Here is a 21,117-nt window from a genome sequence, read left to right as displayed (position 1 = left end):
TGAGTACAGACGAGCGCGGTGGTCCACTGGTCCTCTTGACTCTGAGTCTGAGCGCACGCGTAACGCGTCCGTGACCGTGTCAAATTAGTCGGCGTGACTTCGACGCGTTTCACGAACGGCACCGAGACTCAGACTCTGTGGCCCTCATGCTGCTGCCTTCTTGTACGCTGGCTCGGTAGCCTCTAGTGCGCCATGGGTGTCAAGTCGCTATGGGACCTGCTGACGCCGGTGGGTCGTCCTGTCCTGTGCGGCCTTTCCCACTCGCCGATCACGACCAAGTACTGAGTCCTGACACAGGCTAGAGACCATAGAGGGCAAGTCGATGGCTATCGACTCTAGTATATGGATCTACCAGTTTCAAGCTACGATGCGGGATAAAGAGGGTCGCGCATTGGTCAATGCTCATGTTCTGGGTTTCTTGCGGCGAATTTGTAAACTGCTATTCTATGGAATTAAGCCAGTCTTCGTGTTTGATGGAGGAGCGCCTGCGATGAAGCGCAATACACTCGTAAGTACTTGAAGGTGATGTTGAGGGCTTTCATTGAATGATGAGTTGCGTCAAGGCCGACAGGAAGAGGAAGAAGCACGGGGCGGCCGAGAGCCATGCCCGTGTGGCTGAGAAGCTGCTTGCTGCACAATTGAGAAGGAAGGCAGTCGAGCAAGCGCAGGAGTGAGTCATATATTGTGTATCTACCGGATTGCTGTTAAGCGTACGTCCGTCAGACACAGCAGCAAAGGTAAAGGCAAGGCCCCAGCTAGGGTCACGAATGGGGATATGGTTTACCTTGAGGACATCGATGGTTCTCCGCCTCGGACTCCTGTGAAAGCTAACACCAAACCTGTATCGAACGGGCCTAGTCCTAGCTCCAGCAAGAAGAAGTCTCGGTTCCAGGATCATGACCCATACAAATTGCCAGACGTAAACATGGATGAGGTGCTCTCGCAAGCTGCGCGTTCTACCGTCCCAGACCCACGTTTGGCTACTGAGGACGAACTGCGTGCATTCATCGAGGAAATGCGACCTGAAGATTTCGATGTTACATCCCCGGAATTCCGAGAGCTTCCTACGGAAGTCCAGTATGAAATCATTGGCGACCTCCGTCTGAGATCTCGTCAGACTTCGTACGACCGTCTACAGAATATGCTACGAAACAGTCGTACGCCCTTAGACTTTTCGAAAGAACAGATCAAGAATCTCAAGCAACGCAATGCCTTGACCCAGCAACTGTTGGTGACTACGGACAGCATTGGTCAGGCTCATATCGCCATCCCCGTTCGGATTGCTAGTGAAAGAAATAAGGAATACGTGCTGGTGAAAAATGAGGGCGAAAGCGGAGGCTGGGTCCTGGGCATCCGTGACGAAGGGACGCAAGACAAGCCTATCCAAATTGATCAAGATACAAAACTACCCGACGATGACGAGGATAGTGATCAGGAAATGGAGGAGGTAAACGTGTAGGTAAGGCACCGTACGGGCGAATGATTTCTGATATCCCTGTTTATGCAGTGATCCTGCACCATTAATGGATGCCGATCTTCGGGAATTCCGAAGGGGGATGGCTCTTTCCGCCATAGCTAAGAGGCAGTCACCCAAGAAGGCGAATGCCACTGCTCCTCCTACCTCAAGACCAAAGAAGCCGGCACTCTTTGCACCCGAAGAGCCTGAAGATACCGAAGCCTCAATGGAAGATCCTGAGCTGGCTGTCGCGATGCAAGAATCCTTGGATTATGCAGAGAGCGCGGAGCTCGAACGTGCCCTACATGCTTCGCGCGACGAGCAGTACCAACGTAAGTCTAGTGGCTCAGCTCCTACTGCAGGCACGTCCGGGGCATCGCTCTCTGTCGGCGAACAGCAAGGGAGTCCCCCTCTGTTCAGGAGGTCCGAGCCATCATCACCCAAGAAACATGGTGCCAGTACTTGGAACGCGGATGATTTGTATGCATCGCCTTCTAGGCTAGAGACCGCATTGTCAATAGGCAATGTGCGGCCATCCAGGACCTCGTTCAGCCAAGCCATCCGGACAGATGCTTTGGAGACTTCTTCCATGTTCGGCTCGCCTAGTTTACTCGTACCGACGCAGTCTACGCCGAGTGCGAGAAATGCCCTTGATATTCCGAGCCACATAGTGGAACAAAATAGAAGGGCAGATGGGTATATCGAGGAAACCGGCGACAAGTCTCAGTTCATCCCTGCTGGACACACGACTCCACTATCTCCGCCTAATAATCTCGCGGAGCTCGTCAGCGAGTCTGAAGAGGACATGGAAGCAGTCATTGTGCCAGAAGCTCAAGAAGCTACATCTACGCTGAATATTGCTGGGCCTGCCATCTCAGCCCATACCGATGAGCACCCTCTAGGCGACCACGGTCAAACGACCTTCATCCACTTAGACGCTGATTCGACGAGCATGGCTTTCTCAGGAAGCGCCGATGCCTCTACTGCTGATAGGCCGCCTGGATCGGATAACGAGCCGGTCATCGTAGCCTCCAATGACGATGCGGTGACCTGGGCCGTCCCTTCGTCAGCCGTAACCGCGCAACCACCTGACGACACATCTTTAACCGAGCTGCCGCGATCTCCGTCGCCTGTTGACGAGGAACAAGCTCAATCGGCCGAGGCGGAGGAAACCAGAGCCGCTGAGGACACCTGGGACGCAGCTCAGGAAATGGATCCCACCGCGGAAGAGGGCGAATTTGCCCGGTTCATCTCACAGGTGAAGGGCCGGGACTTGAATGACGTCCGGAACGAAATAGACGCGGAAATAAAAGCGTTGAATGAGCAGCGAAAAATCGCGTTGCGGGATTCCGAAGACATCACGCATCAAATGGTCGCGCAAATTATGGTGAGAACTTCCCCGCTGCTCATTATGCATGCACTGACTTCATTGTTTTTCGCAGACGATGCTGCGCTTATTTGGCATCCCGTATATCACGGCACCCATGGAAGCCGAAGCGCAGTGTGCTGAGCTTGTCCGACTGGAGCTCGTCGATGGCGTTATCACCGACGACTCAGATGTCTTCCTGTTCGGCGGCTTGCGGGTGTACAAGAATATGTTCAATCAATCGAAAACGGTGGAGTGCTTCTTGTTATCAGATTTAGCGCGCGAGCTGGGATTGGACCGTGATAAACTCATTCGATTGGCTTACCTGCTGGGAAGCGACTATGTGGAGGGCCTACCGCGGGTAGGTCCGGTTGTGGCAATGGAGTTACTGACAGAGTTCCCCGGGGAGGACGGACTGCACAAGTTCAAGGAATGGTGGACAAAGGTGCAATCCGGAAAGGACACTGAAGCGGATAACAAATCGAGTTTCCGCAAACGTTTTGTAAGAAATGTGCTAACGGCCACGTTCTGTCTTACTAACTCCGCGTATAGAAGAAACGGTTCAAGGATTTGTACCTGCCTCCTGATTGGCCAAATCCTGCCGTTGTAAGTATCACCGCGTCCAGGGTTCCTTCGTAATATTGACACTCGGTGAAGAGGGACGCTTACTATCATCCGACCGTCGACTCTTCCGAAGAGCCATTCAAGTGGGGCTTGCCGGATCTCGACGCGCTCCGCGGGTATGTCTGAGTCGTGCTGAAGTAGACGTCACTGATTCTGAGGCTGCGCGTAGGTTTCTCCACGAAGAACTGGGATGGGGACAGATCAAAGTGGATGATTTACTCTTGCCAATCATCCAACGGGTGGGCAAGAGGGGCCAGGTGACGTCTCCTATATTGGGTTGCAGGGTAACATACTAATTGAAGGATTCAGACCGCTGCACTCAATAGACAAGGGAACTTGAACACGTTCCTCGATGTCACGGCGGGGAGTGGGACGTATGCCCCTCGGAAACGACAAGCATACACTAGCAAACGACTTCAAGAGGTCGTCACAAACTTCCGCAAGCAGCGCTCAAAGTCGGGGGATGCCGCTTCCGCGTCTGCGAGCCCCGCGCCGCAGGAGGGAGCTGAAGAAGAGAGTCGACAGCCCGCGGCGAAGAAAAGAAAAACGGGCGCTAAGAAAAATGGTGAAGCTGTTCAGAGCACGGCGAAAAGGGGTGCGGCTAAAGAAGCGAAAGCCAGCAAAAGAGGCCGTGGTCGAGCTGCATCATCTAAGAGAAGGGCTAGAAAGTCAGACACCGAGGATGACGAGGGTAGTGACTTTGCGGGACGAAGTCAGGCTCCGTCTGGCGATGGCGATGAATCTGCGGAACCATTGCGTGTACAGCTACGTCCTCGTCCTAAGCCAGCCTACAAAGGAGTATCTAATACGTCGACGTCGGCGGAAATGGTTGATGAATCTAATGTCGCTTAATTTATTAAACTTACTGTATCGTGTATTCGCCGAGTCCACGGACGTCACCTGTAGTAATAGCATTCATTCGTACGCGCACCTCTGAACCTATATGCATTGTCTTGATTCGGAACATCAACGCATCCGTTGGCGTCCGGGACGGAGAATGCAATGGAATGGGCAGATGAAACAAAAGATGGCATTAATCTTCCTCTACATACTCTTCGGTACGAGCCTGACATCACAATGAATGAGAAGGGTAAGTGGTTGAGAACATTCCTATTTACCTTGGTCTCTTCCAGTCCTCCGAGTTCCTCCTTCAGGCCGTCAAAGGGGTATTGACGGGGAAGCACGGGACTGTCAGGGACGAGTGCGTAGCAGATGGCGCCGATGCCAACGAAAACAAGGACTGCGAGCGAGAACTGACGCAGGGCGGTCTCGGGCGGAACAACTGAGATATCAGGACCCCACATGGAGAGGATTTCCTCTTGCTCGTGCAACTGCCGTCATTTAGCACGCACAGAGCGGAGACGTGATATCATGAGAAGTGGGACGGGCAATATCGAACTCCAGGACATACAGTATCGCCAAAGTTGCGTCTCATCTGCGGGTCCTCCCACCCCTTCGGCGGCAGGTATTGCCTGGAAACATATGGCAGTCTCGGGTATCCATTCAGCTGGGGATCTTCCATCTCTGGATGCTTGTAGGTGGCGGGGACGGGGTGCCGCCTGGCGGGTGCATTGCTGAACGCGCGCAACGGCGCTGACGGTGCTCGTCGCCAGAGCCCAGAGGGGCGGGCGACGCGGAGGACGGCGTTGGAGAGCATGAGATGGTCGCGAGGTTCGACAACGGAAGAATATGGACGGTGTGGTTACGTAAGCAGAGCGAGACCCCGATTGGTTCATTAAGGGTCGGATCGGGGTCCCTTCTGGAATGCGAGATCTCGAGATCTGCATGCTCAGTTGCCCGGCGTGATGGCCTCTGCCATTCGCGTTTACTTCTATTCTGTACCTATCCCGACCACTGCCCTCCTCTCACTCTCGCCCCGCTCGACAACGCTGGCGGCGGCGACGAGCCCTTTGCAGTCGGGATGACCGCGTCTGTGGGCAAAGACGTGCAGGCCGAGCTCCTCAGGGGCCGGAGGCACAAGCGCAGGGCGGGTGAGGTCCCATATCCCCTGGTATACACCAGTGACCTCATGGATTTGTGAGTCAGAAATTGATTGATCTGTGCGACCTATTCTGATTTTGTTTGGTCAGCGACAACTGGAACCACATGTACATGCAGAGTATATTTAAGAGTCTCACTGTACATCACATCGAGCAGCCGCCACGGCGAGTGCTGGACCTAGGATGTGGCGGAGGGTTCTGGGTGATAAATGCGGCGCAGCAGTGGGAGGTGAGAGGTGGGCGACGCGGCGCAGCGGGTGCATACTAAATGTGATCGCTTGCTCTTAGGAGTCTACCTTCGTCGGATTTGATATCCAAGAAGTTCAGCCAAATCTCGAACGTCTACCCGAGTACGAGGATATTTGCCGACGCGTCGAGTGGGTACATGGCAATTTGTAAGCATTTTATGTTTATGCTGTTATAACCTCTAATCTGTAACCCTCGCCGTTACGCGTCAGCCTGGAGAGACTGCCGTTTCCTTCCGCCCACTTTGACTTCGTTAGGATGGCGTCAATCGGCCTTGGAGTCCCAGAGGACGAGGTAAGCGTTGCTGTTTTTTTTTTTGACGAAAGTCATAGCTGAGATTCGATTTTTTACTCAGTGGCAAGATCTGCTGGAGGTAGGTCCCATCACCCGACTGTATCCAAACCATGGACGGCCTAACGGCTGGACAGGAAATTTACCGGATCCTGAAGCCTGGGGCTTACCTTGAGGTCCGTTAAATCTGACTAAGCGCGCGCGGGGACCTGCTTATGACATAATCCATTTTAGGTCGTAGAAGATGACCTGATATTTCCCTGCGGTCCCCTTCCCACGTCCGCGACGCCATCACCAGCCCTCAGCTCCGTCATCCTCCCGACCACCTATGGTATATCCTCGCGCAGTTTCTCGACCGCTCGGTCAAGCACTCTATACGACTCCGACACCCCTACTTCCGACCAGGCTCCCTCCCTCCCAAAGACTTTTCAATCGGACTCCCAAAACTCGCTTGTCATTCCAGGACGAACATCAAAACCTAGAGACCAGCCGTACGTCAATGACAATAGAGACCATTCAAAACTGAAGGCGGCGTGGGACGCCATGCTGCACACTCGTTTCCTCGCTCCTCGCCTGCTCTCCGTGCTTCCCTTCTATCTCTCATCCCTGGATTTCGTTGATTTACAAACCCATGCCGCTCTAAATATTCCCTTGCCGCCGAACAGTATGCTTGTCGATGGCGGTAGGAGAGCGGTCCCCGCCCCCGACACACGGATTGACCTCGGTGACATTCTCGAGCTCAAGGCTCGGCTTAAGCGACCTTCCGGAGAGGCCGGGGCTAAGCTCAAGGAGAGTCCAAACCACCGATCCCTCTTGGTCCAGTCGTGCGCCCCCATCCACCTGATGCGGACTATTCGTTTGATCTCTGCATGCAAGGAGGCTATCTGGGACGAGTTTCAGCGCTTGTATGGGGACGACCCTAAGGTACATCCTCTCAAGGAGCGCCCAAGCCAGAACACCTGCCGAGACGAATTCGAGGTCGCATGGTACAATTGGTACAAGTGAGTAATTTATTTCATGGCCGGGACGTGGCTAATCTCTCGGTCGCCAGCGACATGATGGATCGTGCCAGTATGCGCGACCACGTTCAGTCTTCCTTAATGTGGCAGGAGCCCTTGCAGGACTTTGAGCGGCCCGAGTGGAAAGTATGGAGGCAGGGTGTCGGGCCGATTGACGACCTCGAAGAGCCCTCCAGCCCGGGATCAGAACAATCCACCTGTCGTATTATCAGAGCATTCGTAGCTCGGAAACCCGCGGCGAAAGGAAAGAATGGTAAGGACGACAAGGGATGATATAGCTTTAGGATGGGTTCGTCGCTCAAGCTACGGCATTGGGGTGCACATTTCTAGCTGGATTGGATCTATACAGTATTTATCGTGCTTGCTTATATTGTCGTGTCTATCATTATCATACCCTAGATACCTTGCAGTCGTGCGCTTGTTATACAGAGCTTTGCTAGACCTTCATATACAATACTGTCCGAAAGAGGAAGCTCACGTTTTCGAGGTCGCGAATAAAATGAAGTCCACAGCACGAGACCGATTATCGTTACGTCTTATTCTCATCCTCTCGTAACCTCCATCGATCCACCAAGTACCATGTCCGACACAGCTGCTGAGAAGACGCCCCCCGCCGAGGTCCCCAAGACGGAGGCCCCCAAGTCAACGGCTGAGGCTGATTTCACGAAATACAAGGTGCGCCGCGTTCATACGCCGCCTCGCAGAGCGCTTTAGTTTACCATGCACCGTTTGCTCTTTAGACCGCGGCGGATATCGTGAACAATGCGCTGAAAAAGCTGGTCGAGCTCACGAAGGAGGGGGCGAAGGTTATCGATCTCTGCATTGAAGGGGATAAACTCCTCGAACAGGGCACGGGTGCAGTGTACAATAAATCGGTGAAGGGTGTAAAAGTCAGCAAGGGTGCGTCTTCCTTTACGTGTTATATATGGTCGTTCTTTAAGCGTGCTATAATGCAGGTATCGCCTTCCCCACCTGCGTCTCCGTCAATAACGCGGTAGCGCATTATTCTCCCCTGGAGTATGTCTTTTACGCCGGTTCAGTGCGGAGATGCCAGCGACCCCGTACCGAGATATTGATATACGCTCCCCATCCAGATCGGACCCGAATTCTGGGCAGACCCTCGCAAAAGACGACGTCGTGAAGATTCACCTGGGCGCCCACATCGATGGATTCGCAGCAATCAGCGCGGAGACGGTGGTCGTGGGTGCTTCGGAGAAGGAGCCTGTTACTGGCAGGCGGGCGGATGCGATCAAGGCTGCGTGGACCGCTGCTGAGGTCGCTATGCGCCTAGTCAAAGTGGGCAACAAAAACTGGGATGTAACGCAGGCGGTTGAGAAGGTGACCGCTGCGTTTGGGTGCAAGCCTGTCGAAGGTATGTATGACCTCCCCTCTTTTCGAATTACATTCTGACAAGCGCGAATGTAGGCATGCTCTCTTGTCAACAGTCACAGAATGTCATTGACGGGAAGAAGCGTATTATCCTGAACCCCAGCGAAGCCCAGAAGAAGGACTTTGAGACTGCGACATTTGCCGAGAATGAAGTCTATGGTATTGACATCCTCGTCTCCACTGGAGAGGATGGCAAGGTACGTCTTGATCATTATGTATAATCAGGTTGAGATCCATGATTTGGTTCGCTTCAGGCTCGGACAGAGGAATCACGGACGACTGTGTACCAGCGCGAGTCGACTGTTACTTACCAGCTGAAGATGAAGACATCAAGAGCGGTGTTCTCTGATGTCCAAAAGAAGGCTGGTGCCTTCCCATTCAACATTCGCGTTTTGGAAGACGAGAAGCGGGCACGGTTAGGACTGCAAGAGGCTGTCCAACACAATCTTGTGAAGCCATACGAAGTTGTGTAAGTCTGATCCAATGAATCATACGCCGAATAACTGTTGATCCCCTGTTTCAATGAAGCTTCACGCCGCCTGGTACCGTTGTCGCCGCTTTCCACTTCACGATCGCTCTCCTCCCTGCTGGGCCAGCCTTGGTCACTCATCCACCCGTCTGGTACAAACCAGAGCTGGTGAAATCGGACAAGGAACTAGAAGATCCTGAATTGAAAGAGCTGCTGACAAAGAAGTTGCGCGAGGATAAGAAGGCGGCGAAGAAGGCTGCAAAGAAGGCTGGCGGCGACGCTGCTGCTGCTTAAAGGAAATGGACAAAGAAGAAGTAAATGTGCACTATAGGTGTATACTGTTTTGAATAGTGTACTTCCTGCGCGTCCGGCTGCTGTTGTGCAACAGACTGTATTGCTAGCTTGGCACCCGTTCCGCGTCTTCGCCAAACTGTCCGATTGTCCGAACAACTAGCTCGACGTTCTCCAGGAACGCGTTTACCGTCAATCTCGCTAAGCGAACCGTTAATGTCGTGAATGTTCTGTCATGACATGCTCAGATTGTTGGCGATTCGGTTGTAGCAGTTTCGACATACGCCACCAAGATATCGTCCTCCACGATGAGCGATCGCTTGACGGCATGTGGCTGTAATTCTCGGTCAACCTCGATGACTTGCTTCGCAATCGCCGTATGCCTGGCCGATGCGAAGGGGACTCGCACAGTCCTACACGAAGGCGAGTCAGTTCGTATCGTGCCACGCACAAACAGCACTTACACAATGTGCCAATCCGAATGACTATTGGACATGATGAAACGTTGTGGCGGCGAAAGATGTAGAGTGGTGTGGCTGATCTGACGATCAAGGGATCTACGACGCTTTGAAAGAAGCTCAGCATCCAACGATAACGATGTCAAAGGGATCTGCACGTACAGGGCCACCGCATAAGCAGTGCTACAGCTACAAAACTAAATTAGTACAATGAGACGTCCGGATTGTCGGTACGTTTGGTGCAGATGCGCTTCTGGCGCCGAAAGCTTAAAACATGATTTCATTTCCAGAGACCCATACGAATGGCTATGAATTCCGGGTAATTATGGACATATCTTTGTCTCGTCGGATCGCACACGTGTAAGTCGCCATGTCGATGACGCCAGCGAGCCGTCGATAAACATATCTGACAACTTGACTTCTTCCTCAGTGTCGTGTCTTGGGATATGTCTGGAGCTTCTTCGGCGCAAGGGATTGACTTCGAAACGCTCAAAGAAGTGGTACAAGGCAAGACAAATCGATCTGTCGCCTCGATCAACTTTCTTGGGAAAGGTACAGGACTCATCATGACCCTCTGATGCTGAGTCGGACCGCTCACTGCATCTGAAGATGATGTCTGCAGAGTATGTTCAATCCGCATAGTTCAGCGGGTCCAACTCACCCGATGTGGATGATCACCAGTCCTATCGTATCGCCATGTCTGAAGGACCCGATATCATAGCCCGAGTGGCTACATCGGGAGCTTTGGCCCCCATACTTCACTCCGAGGTAACCATAGGCTTTCCGGTAGTCTCGCTCATGCCTCATCGACACTGCATATTACAGGTGGCCACTATAGAATATATCCGGAGTCATACCTCCATTCCCGTACCCCATGTGTTGGCCTGTGGCTTTGAGGCCAACAACAATCTCGGGCCTTACATCCTCACCCAGAAGGTGACCCCTTACCGCTCTGCACCTACAGCACAGCGTATTCATCCGCTGTCCAGATCGCTGGGACGCCACTGGAACCCATATTCACACTTCTCACCCCATTCCAACGGAACGAAATAATCACCCAAGTAGCCAGATGGATGCTCGACGTCTTCTCCATCCGCTTCCCCCAAATCGGCAGTCTCGTACAGCAAGACGACGGTGAAATCACTCTCGGGCCTGTCACGCGCCCCGTGTTCTACGTCGACGGACGCGCTCACCTCTCGCTCCACCGCGGCCCCTTCCCCACCGCCCGCGCCTACTTCCTCGCATGCGCGCAACGGGAGCTCGATTGCTCGCGCGTAATGTTCGCGCAGGACACGTCGGCGGACTACCAGCGCGGCGTCGAGGACGTGCGGCTGCAGGTGGAGCGGACCGCGGGGCTGATGTTCGAGCTCGTCAGCCGATGTCGCGGGCTGGATGAGGACGACCCGGACCTGGCGCCCTTCTCGTTGGATCTGCACAGGTTGAGTCTGAAGAATATTCACGTGAATCCGGAGGAACCTTCGAAGATCGTACGTGTCGGCCACATCCGGGATCGTGCAGACTGATTTTCGCGCCGCTGTTAGGTGTGCCTCAGCGGATGGCAGAGCATAACCACTGCGCCGCTCTGGTCTTGCGCCCGCCTCCCTCTCTGGCTCCGCCCCTCCCTATCGGGAGGCGGCGAGAAAGAGAGAACCGAACTTTGCAACATCTTCAAGAGAGCAGTCACGCAGATCGCCGGGCGCGACTCACTCTTCCTCAGACCGCTTGACCTCGACGATACCAGGCACACCCTCGTCGATCTGTCCGAATACGATGCCGTCAGAGACGGGTTCCTCATCCTGCCGACCTTGGAGAGCATGTAAGTTGTGGAACTCATTCCATTCTACCGTGTATCTTAATGTATGCCAGACTCGCGACATTACCCGGGCAGGAAGATGTAGACGGCTTATCTGCATTGCTGGATCCTTCGACCTTGGTAGGCAGGATGGCCCGTATCAACCTGGTCACTCGAGGGTCGAATGCTATGTTCCTCGCCATGCCTCCTACTCCGGTGGAGGCAAAAGCTCCGCCAGGATCCGGGGGCCCAACCACTCCTAGGGTGGAAATCGCAACTTGAATGTTATAGTAGACGAAGGTCATGTTCGATTATTTCCGTCTATTGCTGACGGCATATTGCGCAACTCACGATAGCGGGTCAGGGTGTAGATATTGCAGTTTCTGCAGGTTTCAGTACAGGGTCTCCAAGGTCGTAGTAGGTACGTTGTCGTCTGGTCGTGACATCCATCGCCCGAGGGCGAAATACCACGATTCGCTGGTAGTATATTGACAATATACAAACAATTCCAAGAAACCACTGACACCGGTACCCTTCGAGCTCTTAAAATACCTCAATAAATCACCAAGATCAAGAAAAAGATCAATCAATATCAGATCCACTATAGACTTCTCCATAGACGCCAAGTAAGAGTAAATCAACCAGCCCTTCCCTGGAGACGGAGACAGTGGTGTACACGTGTATCTCCAGGATACAGAATCATAGAAAGTGCAAGGGGGGTTTGGGTATACACGGATTGGGGGACAGGGGGGCCCGGGAACTCAGGCGAGTGCGACGAGTGCGCCGAGGGCACCCAGGACCAGGGCGGGCGTGCTCAACTGGCGGGCGGAGAAGGCACCGGAGGTGGGGTTGAAGCCTGCGTTGGCGGCGCCCACGGGGACGGCGGAGCCGCTCGAGGTCGTCGCGGCGGCGGTGGTTGCCGCCTTGGTCGGGTTGGCAGATACGACCAACCTGTAAGGGATGTCAGATGGCCGATCATGGCACTTGTGATGAGAACGGCTTACGTCGTGGGGGCGGCGCTGGAGGAAGCAGCAGAGGAGCTGGCAGTGGAGCTGGAGGCAGCGGAGGAGGATGCCTGGGGCAGGCAAGAAGAGTCATCGCTGCCCTGGACGGTCATCTGCAGGAGTGTTATCAGGGGTATTCATAGGCTCCTGAGTAGGCGACTTACAGCGCCAGACCAGGCTTCGTCACCGTTGTTATCTTCAAGAGAGAACATAACCTTCGTGCCAGCGGCGAGGTTGACCTTCCAGGTCATGCTGGTGCCATCGTGGTCACCGAGATCAGCACTATCAGGGGATCAAGTCAGAGCTCGCTCCGGTAAAGTTCGTCGGCGCTCTTACACAACGTCGCTGCAGGGGTCGTCACCAGGAACAACGAGGAGGTTGTAGGGGCCAGCGCCGGTGTCCTGCCAGCCAAACTGGACGTCTTGGCACTATTCGAACCGATTTTCAAAGACGAGTCCGATGTCAGAGCCGAATTCGCCAGCGCAAATCGCTTGGACGCACCTGAGTCAAGGTAGGGGTGTCAATGGAGAACTCTGCGGTCGCGGACTGGATCGCAAGGGCGAAAAAGAGCGTGGACGAAAGGAGCGTGGCGAACATGGTGGTCGCGGGCGTAGGAGTGGAATGCGCGGAAGGGGCGGGAGGGGGGCGGGGAATGTCAGAGGACGACGATGAAGAGAAATGTTGGTTCTGTTGCAGCCCGCTTTTCTTGTCCCCGGCCTGCCAAAGCCCCGTGGGAACGCGCATGACGGACCTGCCTTTTCCGGCGCCCCATCAAACTGCACTGTTCCGAATCAGGCAGCCAATGCGCTACGCGACGCAGAAGCCTGCGCTTCCCTGCTTCTCCTTGCCTTTCCCATTTCCAGAGCACAGTGGCAGCACAGAGTAATAATATTCACAGACGTCTACAGCGGCCACAACGCTAACTACAGCTTGCTCTTCCCTCTGTAGCTCGCGAGCATCGTGCGCTTGGTCATCCTAGATCGGTTTTCCCGCGCGCGTCGCCATGGTTAGGAGCGTGCCAAGACAGGGCACAATGTGAGGGCACTCACCCGGAGTGCGGCACCGTGCTTGGTGTCTTCTTGGGATCGCTGTTGACCAAGCTGCTCTCCCGCTCAGCCATGGGGACGTAGTCACGCTTGCCTGCGCCGACATAGATCTACAACAGTTGTTATGGATGTGGCTGTAGTGGTGAGAAGTAGATACTGACCTGCCTGGGCCGCCAGATCTTGACGCCCCCTTCCTGCAACATCATCTGCAATCATATAATCAAACGATTTCCTGACAGACAGGAGTGCCTCCTGGCCGCTCACCTGCCTCCAGTGCGCTAGCCATCCCACCACTCGCGGCACTGCAAACAGCACTGGGAAGAAATCCATAGGGAATCCTGGCAAATTTTTGTTAGCGGTGTGAATTGCATGGACCACGATACTGCAATGAACTTACCCATTGCGCGGTATATGAGACCGCTGAGCGCACGGATATTGTTCAACAGTCATTCACAAATCAAAGCATCACCGCTCACCTCCTGGAATAACCGTCAGCGCTGAAGTTAACTTTATCAATGGAGATCTCACCAGAAATCCACATTAGGGTACAGTCGCCGTTTCGTGAAGTACTCGTCCTTCATCGCTGCGTCATGCAACGCCATAGCGGTCTCCAGGAGCTCGTCGCGCCCGGTCCTGTTCAAAGGAAGCTTAGCTTCAACGCGTGCTTGCGTGCGAGGGTGCGATGCGTACGTACACCTTGAAGACCTCGTCTGCGGTTTTGCGGATGATATATGACCGCGGGTCTGTCTATTGATTCGTAAAAGAAGACGTCGTCAGGCCTGGTTTGCAACCTGACAGCAAGTGGCCGTCTCACCGTCTTGTAGACACTGCCAGCACGTTGTCAGCTCCGCTTGACTCCGAAACACTGACAAACTCACCGGTGACCGAACCCAGACAGCACCTTCTCGCGCCTCTTGACAGCCTCAATGAACGCAGGCACGTTTGCAGGGCTGCAACGTCGCGTCAGAGCCGTCTCCAGAGAGCTGCAGCGCTACGTACCTCCCGATCGATATGAGCATGCGAATGACAGCTTCGTTCGCACCACCTATAAATCGGACCTATGTTAGACTCGTGGTGTTCGGGCACGCGAGAGGAAGTCACGAACCATGTAACGGCCCGCTGCAAAACCGTCCATAAATGTCAAATCCCCCATCAGGAGCCAATGCCAGACGCACTATAGCGATGCACACCCCGCCCTTTCCCTGCAATCAGCCTCTCCTCCTATACGGGAAGTAACCCAGGCGGACTCACGCAATGGCCGAATACGGGTCCACGAGCGAGCTGCCGGTCTGCAGCACGGTGGTGCAGCTCGCGTTCAGCTCGTGGTCTGCATGCAGGAGGAAGAGCACGTCGAGCGCTTTGCACAGCACGGGGTTCGGCACATAGTTTTCTTCGCCGAGGTGGTCCATTTGATAGAGAAAGCTGCATAAGGAAGATATTGATGAGTGCAGGGGTGTAGCAGGAAGGAGGCCTCCTTACGATCCGGTGTAGCTCAGTCCTGTCGGGGGAATCACGAAGTCTCGACCCTGGCGTATACGGTAGGCCATACTGACAGTGCGTCAGCGCGAGCACTATTTCTTAATATCAAGGAGAGCCCTTACGCAGCAAGAGTAGTAGCTTTCCCGATGAGCCTGAATATCTGCTTGTCCATATTTGCAAGGGACGCCTTGTCGCCCTTTGTGAAGAGCGTTTGCCCTTCAATTGCGTATCAGATGGAATACAGCTTGTCTGAGAGCACAACACTGCCTGCCTTGGAGCGACGGATTGGCTTCACTGTAGTACGACCCCAGGTAGGCGAACGCGCTCGTAAGGATCGCCATAGGGTGCGCATCGTAGCTGCATACCAGGAAATCAGCCAGGCACAGTGAATACTCACAGGGCAGTCTTACCGGAAGGAGCGGAAAAACTCCTCCGCGTCTGCATGAATGATGCTGTGGTGCAGAACCTCCGTCTCGAAGACACGGAACTGGTCTTTCGTGGGCAGCGAGCCGTAGATTAGTAGGTACGCGGTTTCCAAGAACGAAGAGTGTAGAGCGAGTTGTTCAATAGGATATCCTCTGGATGATATTCCGTTAAGGCTGCCATGCCATTACATGGCTGAGTGTGATTTACCTGTAGCGAAGTACTGGATACGCAGAGCGCCCTCATCAGAATATGGGGCAGTCACAGGCCAGTGGGACATACCACCAGCCTCTCCATCAATATAAGTTATTTCGCTCTGAATAACAGCAGTATTCAAGAACCCCTTATCCGCAACCCGCAGACCCTTCTCCGTCCCGCTCTCCTCGCGCTCATTCGGCTTCGCCGGGGCAGAGATCGCCTTGAACGCCGTCGCCGACACAGAGTTGTCCACAATGCTAGGTATCCACCCGCGTCGTAACTCGGACTGGTCATGACACTCATTGCACAACTCACGGTATATTGTAAGTCTTGCCGGTACGATTGTCTCGCACAGTCAAGCTTTCGCTGCTAGAGGTCTCCAGAGGGCGTCCCATCTTTCGGCAGTCGCTCAGCGTAGAGTAGTCAGGAGATGGGTTTCAGCAGGAGTGCTAGCAGGGACCGGCAGCAGGCTACCCCAAGCTGTGTACCTGCATGATCCCCGATTGCGGCTTTCACGTGCGAACGCGAATGTGGCACTGCAGCCCAAGTGTGGCACTGGTAGGAGAAAGCACACATGCCACTTTCGGAAGAGGACCCACCGTCACTCCTTCTCCTGACCGACGAATCCCACATGATGTTCTCGCAAGACTGCATTAGTTGCTAGCCCTATTCGTATATACATATATAGGCATAAGGATATACTAGCAACAGGTATCCCATTCGATGCTAATATCTGTTCTACTATGATGAGTTTTTTACAGTGATGGTGTATTATTGGCAGTTCGACGAGCAGACATTCTATGCATGAAACATCGTATATAGCGTAAACATGGTCATGACTGCCGCACTGCGTCCGCACGAGACTTCCACTTCTGAATAAACGGATCGTCTGGGCTGGTTTCCGGGTGTATCTGGAACTTCCCTTCCCATAAGGCAGCGGTAGATCGTGACGGATCGTTGTGCGCAGGGTCGGACAAGGAACCGCTTTGCGGTGCCCAGCCGGCACCTACTGAGGACGCGATTAAGGTTGGCACCATAGTCATGAGAGACGGCCTGCCAAACGCATGAGTACGAAACGAGGTTACGCAGGCCATGAGGCGAACTTACACAATGTGCCCTTCGTCCAGTCTAGCGTTCCGGCTCTTGCCAACAAAGGACGATCCACGCATTCTGCCGCCCCGCACTTTAGCGAAGGTACCGAGGTTATCCCGCACAAGTTCGATTGCGCGGTTCCACGACTCCGCGTCTGCCTGAGGGCTATTTGTGGGTAGAACGTTTGGATTAGGAAGAAGCCGTATCTTGATGAACAATTTCTCCACTGGTTTGTTGGGTATCAAGCGGACCAGGCATCCAACCAGCAACGCAACGAAGCCAAGGGCAATGGAGATCCCCCATTCCCGTCCGCCAATTTCAGTAACTTGGAAAGCGGCGCCGCCCACGAAAACAATAAGCACTTGGACCGCAATTTCTGTCGAGAAGTCAATGACACGAGCGAGGGGAAATGTCAATGTACGAACCGATTAGAGTGATTCCAATAAAGTAGTAGTTTCTAGTAACTCCTTCGAACACGTTCAACTTGCGGTCAAGGCGACGACAATTGATAGAGTTGAATATCTGTGCAAAGACGAAGATGTTGAAGACCAATGTTTGAACAATCGAATCATTATGACTCGACGCCTCGAGGCCAAGGATACTTAAACCAAGGAAATGGAAGATGAGGGTGATGGTGGTTTGATAAGCCGACTGAGCGAAAATCTGTTTGTACATATCCACACTGAACAGAGGCGCCGTCTTAGATTCGGGCTTCCTGTCCAAGAGAGCAGTAGACGCCGGATCGGTAGCCAAGGCAAGAGCGGCAAAGGTGTCCATGATAATGTTGATCCACAGCAACTGCACCGCCGATAATACGGACGACTCTGAAGACGAGGCCACAGCAGAGATAAACGTGATCAAGACAGCAGTGATGTTCGCCGAGATCTGGAACTGTAAGAACTTCCGGACGGCGTCGTTGACGCAACGACCCCACATGATGGCTTTCACAATAGACGCAAAGTTATCGTCCATGAGGATGATATCGGACGCCTCTTTGGCAACTTCGGTACCAGCGATACCCATGGAGAAACCTACATCAGCCGTCTTGAGAGCCGGACCATCATTAGTGCCGTCGCCAGTGACGCCCACGATTTCGCCAAGTTCCCGAAGACTCTCGACCAGTATCTTCTTATCCTCTGGGGAGGATCGAGCAAGGACCTGCAAACGACTCACGACCTCCATCCTGTCTGACTTGGACAATTGCCTAAAGATCGGGCCCTCCATGATAATGCCACCTTTCGTATATATCCCACACTGGATGGCAATCGACCGAGCGGTCAGAACGTTGTCGCCAGTGCACATCTTGACCGTAACACCAGCTTTGTGGCAATCCGCGACTGCATCCCGTACGCCTTCCCGGAGGGGATCCTCGATACCGACGATACCGATCAGAGTCATATCCTGGGCGATGTCCTCGAATTCAACCTGTACAACAGTTCGATTGAGGTGTACACAGCCAACGCGCGAGCACTTACCTCATCCTCAGATACATGTCTGGCCCCAGGCGGCGGCCACGATTCAAAGTCCCGGTAGCAAAGTGCAATAGTCCGAAGAGTCTGGTTGGCATAGAATATGATAGTCCTGTCGATATTCTCTCGCTTCAACTCGTCGATAGCCTGGGTCTCGACGCCATCCCGGTGCTCGTCAGCACCCTGACGGTAGACAACGACATGATCGTTGCATCTCTTCGTCAGGATCTCGCTAGCACCCTTGAGGTGAAGCCTGTAAGTGTTAGACTTGGGCAACCGCACGACGACGCCCATAGCCTTCCTATCGCTAGAGAACGGAATCATCTGCACAATGTCTGCCGAAGACCTGATCTCGGCGTAGTGCGACCAGCCAAGCTCCTTCGCAAACTTGAGCAGCGCCGTCTCCGTCTTGCTACCCACGAACACCTTCTTCCCAGTATCCGGGTCATCGTCCTCGAAAGCCGTCGAGTTGATAGCGATAGCATCATTGAATAGATCCTTAAGTGGCGGGCTAAGCACGCCCGCCAACTCGTTCTGGTCCAGCGAGAAATCATCCGCATGTCTCCTCTTCTTCGATGCCTCCCCTTCCACCTCCTCGTCCGCGTTCGTGCGCGCTTGGTTCTGGTCGAGTCGATGGACGAACTTGGCGTGTATCCCGACAGAGCCGGCGACAACGGTCATCACGTTCTGCGTGAGCGTGCCGGTCTTGTCGGTGCATACAACGGACGCGTTCGCCATGGTCTCGCAAGAGCCCAGGACGCGGACCAGGAGATTTTCTTTCGTCATCCGTTTTGTCGCAAAGGCCAGAGCCAGCGTGACAGCGAGTGGAAGACCTAATCACGTTCGTCAGAACAGTTGAGGCATATGATGCGTCACTCTCACCTTCAGGGACGGCGACGACAACTAACGTGACACTAATAATTAAGATCTGCACGAAGGCGATACCCTTCTGACTCGCAGTACTGATGCGACCAAATGTATGAGTGCCATCACCCGACGTCAAGGCGAGAACCACTCACCGAGGCGGGTCGTTCGTGCCGAGTTGGACAAAGAACCGGATCATGAGAGCAGTGAACAACAACAACCCGGCGGCACTCCCAAGCTTGGCGATGAGCTCTGCCAAATCATTCAGTTTCAACTGCAGAGGCGTGTTCTCCGAGTCCCCACGCAAAGCTAAACAGAGTATGAGCGCTATAAAGAAGTTCTCACCAGGGGGACCTACCCATCATAATCCGGCCATTAAAGCTCTTCTGCCCCACCGCAATCACCACATACGTGCCCACCCCCTCCAGGACCTTGCTCCCGCTCACCACAAAGCAATCCGTATGGTTCGCCTCGTGCCCCTCCCTGTTCCTCAGATTGATGCAATCCTGATAAGACACCTTCTTGATCGCATCACTCTCCCCCGTGGCACCGCTCTCGTCACACTTGACGTTATGCCCCTCGAGGAAGACGCCGTCGCAAGGGACGATCTCACCGGGCTCGAGCAGGCAGATGTCGCCGACGACGACCTCGCGCACGTCGATCACGCGCTCCGTGCCCGAGCGGATCACCTTCACGCCACGTTCTTCCTTCTTCTCGTTGAGCGCCTTGAATTGGCGCTCCTTCTGCCAGTCATTGACTGATCCGACCATGACCTATTGCGTCCGAAGAAGCGCGGGTTCGTTATTGCGAGCAGGAATGGGTGATGAGATGTGCACGTACAACGATGAAGATAGCCACGCATATAGCGACACCTTCGACCCAATCAACCGGGGGTTCGTCAGCAGGTCGCGGAGTACCAAAGTCCTGGAAGAGACCGAGAGCCAAAGACACGATAGCTGCGATGGATAGCAGAATCTACGGGCGGCAGCATTAGTATATTGACGCCCAACTGTGACAATTAATTTCCGCGTAACATATATCGTCTGCAAACGAACGGAGATCAAGATACACGCACCAAAACTTTGTCCTTTAGAGCTAACCACATCAGTTTCCACAGACTCTTGCTCGCGCGGTGGGGCAAGATATTAGCACCGTACACGCGCTTTCTCTCGTCCAGAGACGCAGCATATGCAGCCTCAGCAACGCGGGGGTCCGGCTTAGGGTGTCCCTCGTCATCGTGCCCCTTGTGAGATCCTGCATCCCAGTTTCCCTGGAAAGAGTCCAAGTCCTCCTCCCCACTTCCGGAACTCGTCACCTTTATCATAGGAGGAGCCGGGTGCGAAGGCGACGAAACCTTTGCGGGCATACCCTCCGCGTCGCCATTTGTCGTCCGTTCGTGACGCTGGGAATTACCCTCGCCAGCGCCTTTCCCGTCGCCTCCACCGTGGTCTGCTTCCTCGGCTGCCTTGGCAGATAACCCGAGTTTCGGATGAGTACCCAGACCGGCCAGAAGGCCCTCGGCGCCTCCGATATCCTCGAGGGCCTTCAGATTCTTGGGATCGACTAATGACGCCAACTGTAGAGGCCTCCACTTGAACGGCGTGGGATCGACATCCTTGTCCTGATCCGCGTCTATGTGCGCAGGGCGGCTGCCCTCGCCTTCCTCGTCGTCATCGCTCTTCTTCTGCTTGCCCTTGTCTTTGCGCAGGGGATCGTGCTCCTCCGTAGACGGCGAGCGCGGCGACATCTCCAACGACGCGTCATACTCGCTGGACGCCTTCCCCTTCGACCGGGAGCGCGAGTGGGAGCGCGAGGGCGAGTGCTCGGAGGACGAGTCCACGTACGTCTGCGTGGGGCTCGCGACCGTGAGCTGCGAGTGCGCGTCGCTGCCGCGCCTGTCTTTGGGTACGGGGACTGGGTGCAAGTGCGTGTCGTGGTCGTGCTGCGCGTCAGAGTCCGCTTTCGCGGAGGCGCTCGATGCAGCGTCGCCGACATAGGTCAGCGCACTCGCGTCACTGCCTTTCCGGCCGTGTCCGCGTATTAAATTAAGGCTGGTCATACCATCCCCGGGGTGGTTGGACCGCAGAGCAAGCGTGGATGGCGGGTCGGCGAAATGCACAGAGGAACGGGCGGATAAAGTC

General features: G+C 54.3%; 9 protein-coding genes across 9 annotated transcripts; 4 read left to right on the top strand and 5 right to left on the bottom strand.

Annotated features, from left to right (window-relative positions):
• Positions 1–192: 192 nt before the first annotated feature.
• On the top strand, positions 193–4,232 carry GLOTRDRAFT_10815 (uncharacterized protein; the record flags this gene model as incomplete). Its single annotated transcript, XM_007870456.1, has 10 exons — positions 193–245; positions 298–508; positions 564–670; positions 733–1,455; positions 1,508–2,843; positions 2,899–3,324; positions 3,375–3,428; positions 3,480–3,562; positions 3,616–3,703; positions 3,756–4,232. Coding segments are annotated over 10 exons (3,558 nt in total), but the record flags the coding sequence as incomplete, so codon positions are not given.
• A 344-nt stretch (positions 4,233–4,576) lies between these two features.
• Positions 4,577–5,103, bottom strand: GLOTRDRAFT_5675 (uncharacterized protein; the record flags this gene model as incomplete). The annotated part of the gene is made up of 2 exons (XM_007870453.1): positions 4,577–4,777; positions 4,858–5,103. Coding segments are annotated over 2 exons (447 nt in total), but the record flags the coding sequence as incomplete, so codon positions are not given.
• Positions 5,104–5,367: 264 nt separating this feature from the next.
• On the top strand, positions 5,368–7,469 carry GLOTRDRAFT_140421 (uncharacterized protein; the record flags this gene model as incomplete). Its single annotated transcript, XM_007870866.1, has 8 exons — positions 5,368–5,483; positions 5,537–5,675; positions 5,735–5,841; positions 5,905–5,986; positions 6,048–6,065; positions 6,121–6,159; positions 6,218–6,984; positions 7,035–7,469. The coding sequence occupies 8 exons, from the start codon at positions 5,368–5,370 to the stop codon at positions 7,273–7,275; spliced, it is 1,509 nt and encodes a 502-aa protein (XP_007869057.1). The 3' UTR covers positions 7,276–7,469.
• A 27-nt stretch (positions 7,470–7,496) lies between these two features.
• GLOTRDRAFT_117503 (proliferation-associated protein 1) lies at positions 7,497–9,497 on the top strand. Its single transcript, XM_007870865.1, has 8 exons — positions 7,497–7,677; positions 7,743–7,902; positions 7,959–8,019; positions 8,097–8,374; positions 8,428–8,588; positions 8,646–8,860; positions 8,920–9,381; positions 9,436–9,497. The coding sequence occupies exons 1-7, from the start codon at positions 7,582–7,584 to the stop codon at positions 9,152–9,154; spliced, it is 1,206 nt and encodes a 401-aa protein (XP_007869056.1). The 5' UTR covers positions 7,497–7,581; the 3' UTR covers positions 9,155–9,381; positions 9,436–9,497.
• GLOTRDRAFT_132033 (transcription factor Pcc1) lies at positions 9,258–9,647 on the bottom strand (the record flags this gene model as incomplete). The annotated part of the gene is made up of 3 exons (XM_007870864.1): positions 9,258–9,381; positions 9,436–9,564; positions 9,616–9,647. 3 exons carry the CDS (start codon positions 9,645–9,647, stop codon positions 9,258–9,260), a joined length of 285 nt encoding a protein of 94 aa, XP_007869055.1.
• A 658-nt stretch (positions 9,648–10,305) lies between these two features.
• On the top strand, positions 10,306–11,683 carry GLOTRDRAFT_132032 (uncharacterized protein; the record flags this gene model as incomplete). The annotated part of the gene is made up of 5 exons (XM_007870863.1): positions 10,306–10,377; positions 10,435–10,545; positions 10,599–11,096; positions 11,151–11,425; positions 11,476–11,683. The coding sequence occupies 5 exons, from the start codon at positions 10,306–10,308 to the stop codon at positions 11,681–11,683; spliced, it is 1,164 nt and encodes a 387-aa protein (XP_007869054.1).
• Positions 11,674–13,124, bottom strand: GLOTRDRAFT_117502 (uncharacterized protein). Its single transcript, XM_007870862.1, has 5 exons — positions 12,907–13,124; positions 12,742–12,833; positions 12,570–12,687; positions 12,406–12,518; positions 11,674–12,352 (listed from the first exon to the last, which is right to left on the bottom strand). The coding sequence occupies exons 1-5, from the start codon at positions 13,000–13,002 to the stop codon at positions 12,163–12,165; spliced, it is 609 nt and encodes a 202-aa protein (XP_007869053.1). The 5' UTR covers positions 13,003–13,124; the 3' UTR covers positions 11,674–12,162.
• Positions 13,125–13,263: 139 nt separating this feature from the next.
• On the bottom strand, positions 13,264–16,020 carry GLOTRDRAFT_79994 (peroxysomal citrate synthase). Its single transcript, XM_007870861.1, has 20 exons — positions 15,867–16,020; positions 15,636–15,808; positions 15,564–15,576; positions 15,341–15,508; positions 15,193–15,287; positions 15,053–15,146; positions 14,931–14,999; positions 14,703–14,873; positions 14,627–14,647; positions 14,557–14,570; positions 14,451–14,496; positions 14,330–14,401; positions 14,266–14,278; positions 14,146–14,198; positions 13,979–14,084; positions 13,849–13,873; positions 13,716–13,789; positions 13,613–13,657; positions 13,455–13,561; positions 13,264–13,380 (listed from the first exon to the last, which is right to left on the bottom strand). Exons 1-20 carry the CDS (start codon positions 15,944–15,946, stop codon positions 13,329–13,331), a joined length of 1,491 nt encoding a protein of 496 aa, XP_007869052.1. The 5' UTR covers positions 15,947–16,020; the 3' UTR covers positions 13,264–13,328.
• A 167-nt stretch (positions 16,021–16,187) lies between these two features.
• On the bottom strand, positions 16,188–20,543 carry GLOTRDRAFT_64574 (Ca-transporting ATPase). The gene is made up of 10 exons (XM_007870860.1): positions 20,331–20,543; positions 20,052–20,171; positions 19,817–19,951; positions 19,335–19,749; positions 19,132–19,285; positions 18,995–19,074; positions 18,119–18,945; positions 17,069–18,068; positions 16,659–17,019; positions 16,188–16,604 (listed from the first exon to the last, which is right to left on the bottom strand). Exons 1-10 carry the CDS (start codon positions 20,340–20,342, stop codon positions 16,385–16,387), a joined length of 3,324 nt encoding a protein of 1,107 aa, XP_007869051.1. The 5' UTR covers positions 20,343–20,543; the 3' UTR covers positions 16,188–16,384.
• Between the last annotated feature and the right edge of the window lie 574 nt (positions 20,544–21,117).

The sequence above is a fragment of the Gloeophyllum trabeum genome, assembly GCF_000344685.1.
Source record: "Gloeophyllum trabeum ATCC 11539 unplaced genomic scaffold GLOTRscaffold_00012, whole genome shotgun sequence".
In the NCBI taxonomy this organism is placed as follows: Eukaryota; Fungi; Basidiomycota; class Agaricomycetes; order Gloeophyllales; family Gloeophyllaceae; genus Gloeophyllum; species Gloeophyllum trabeum.
This window is presented reverse-complemented; position numbering and strand designations above follow the sequence as displayed.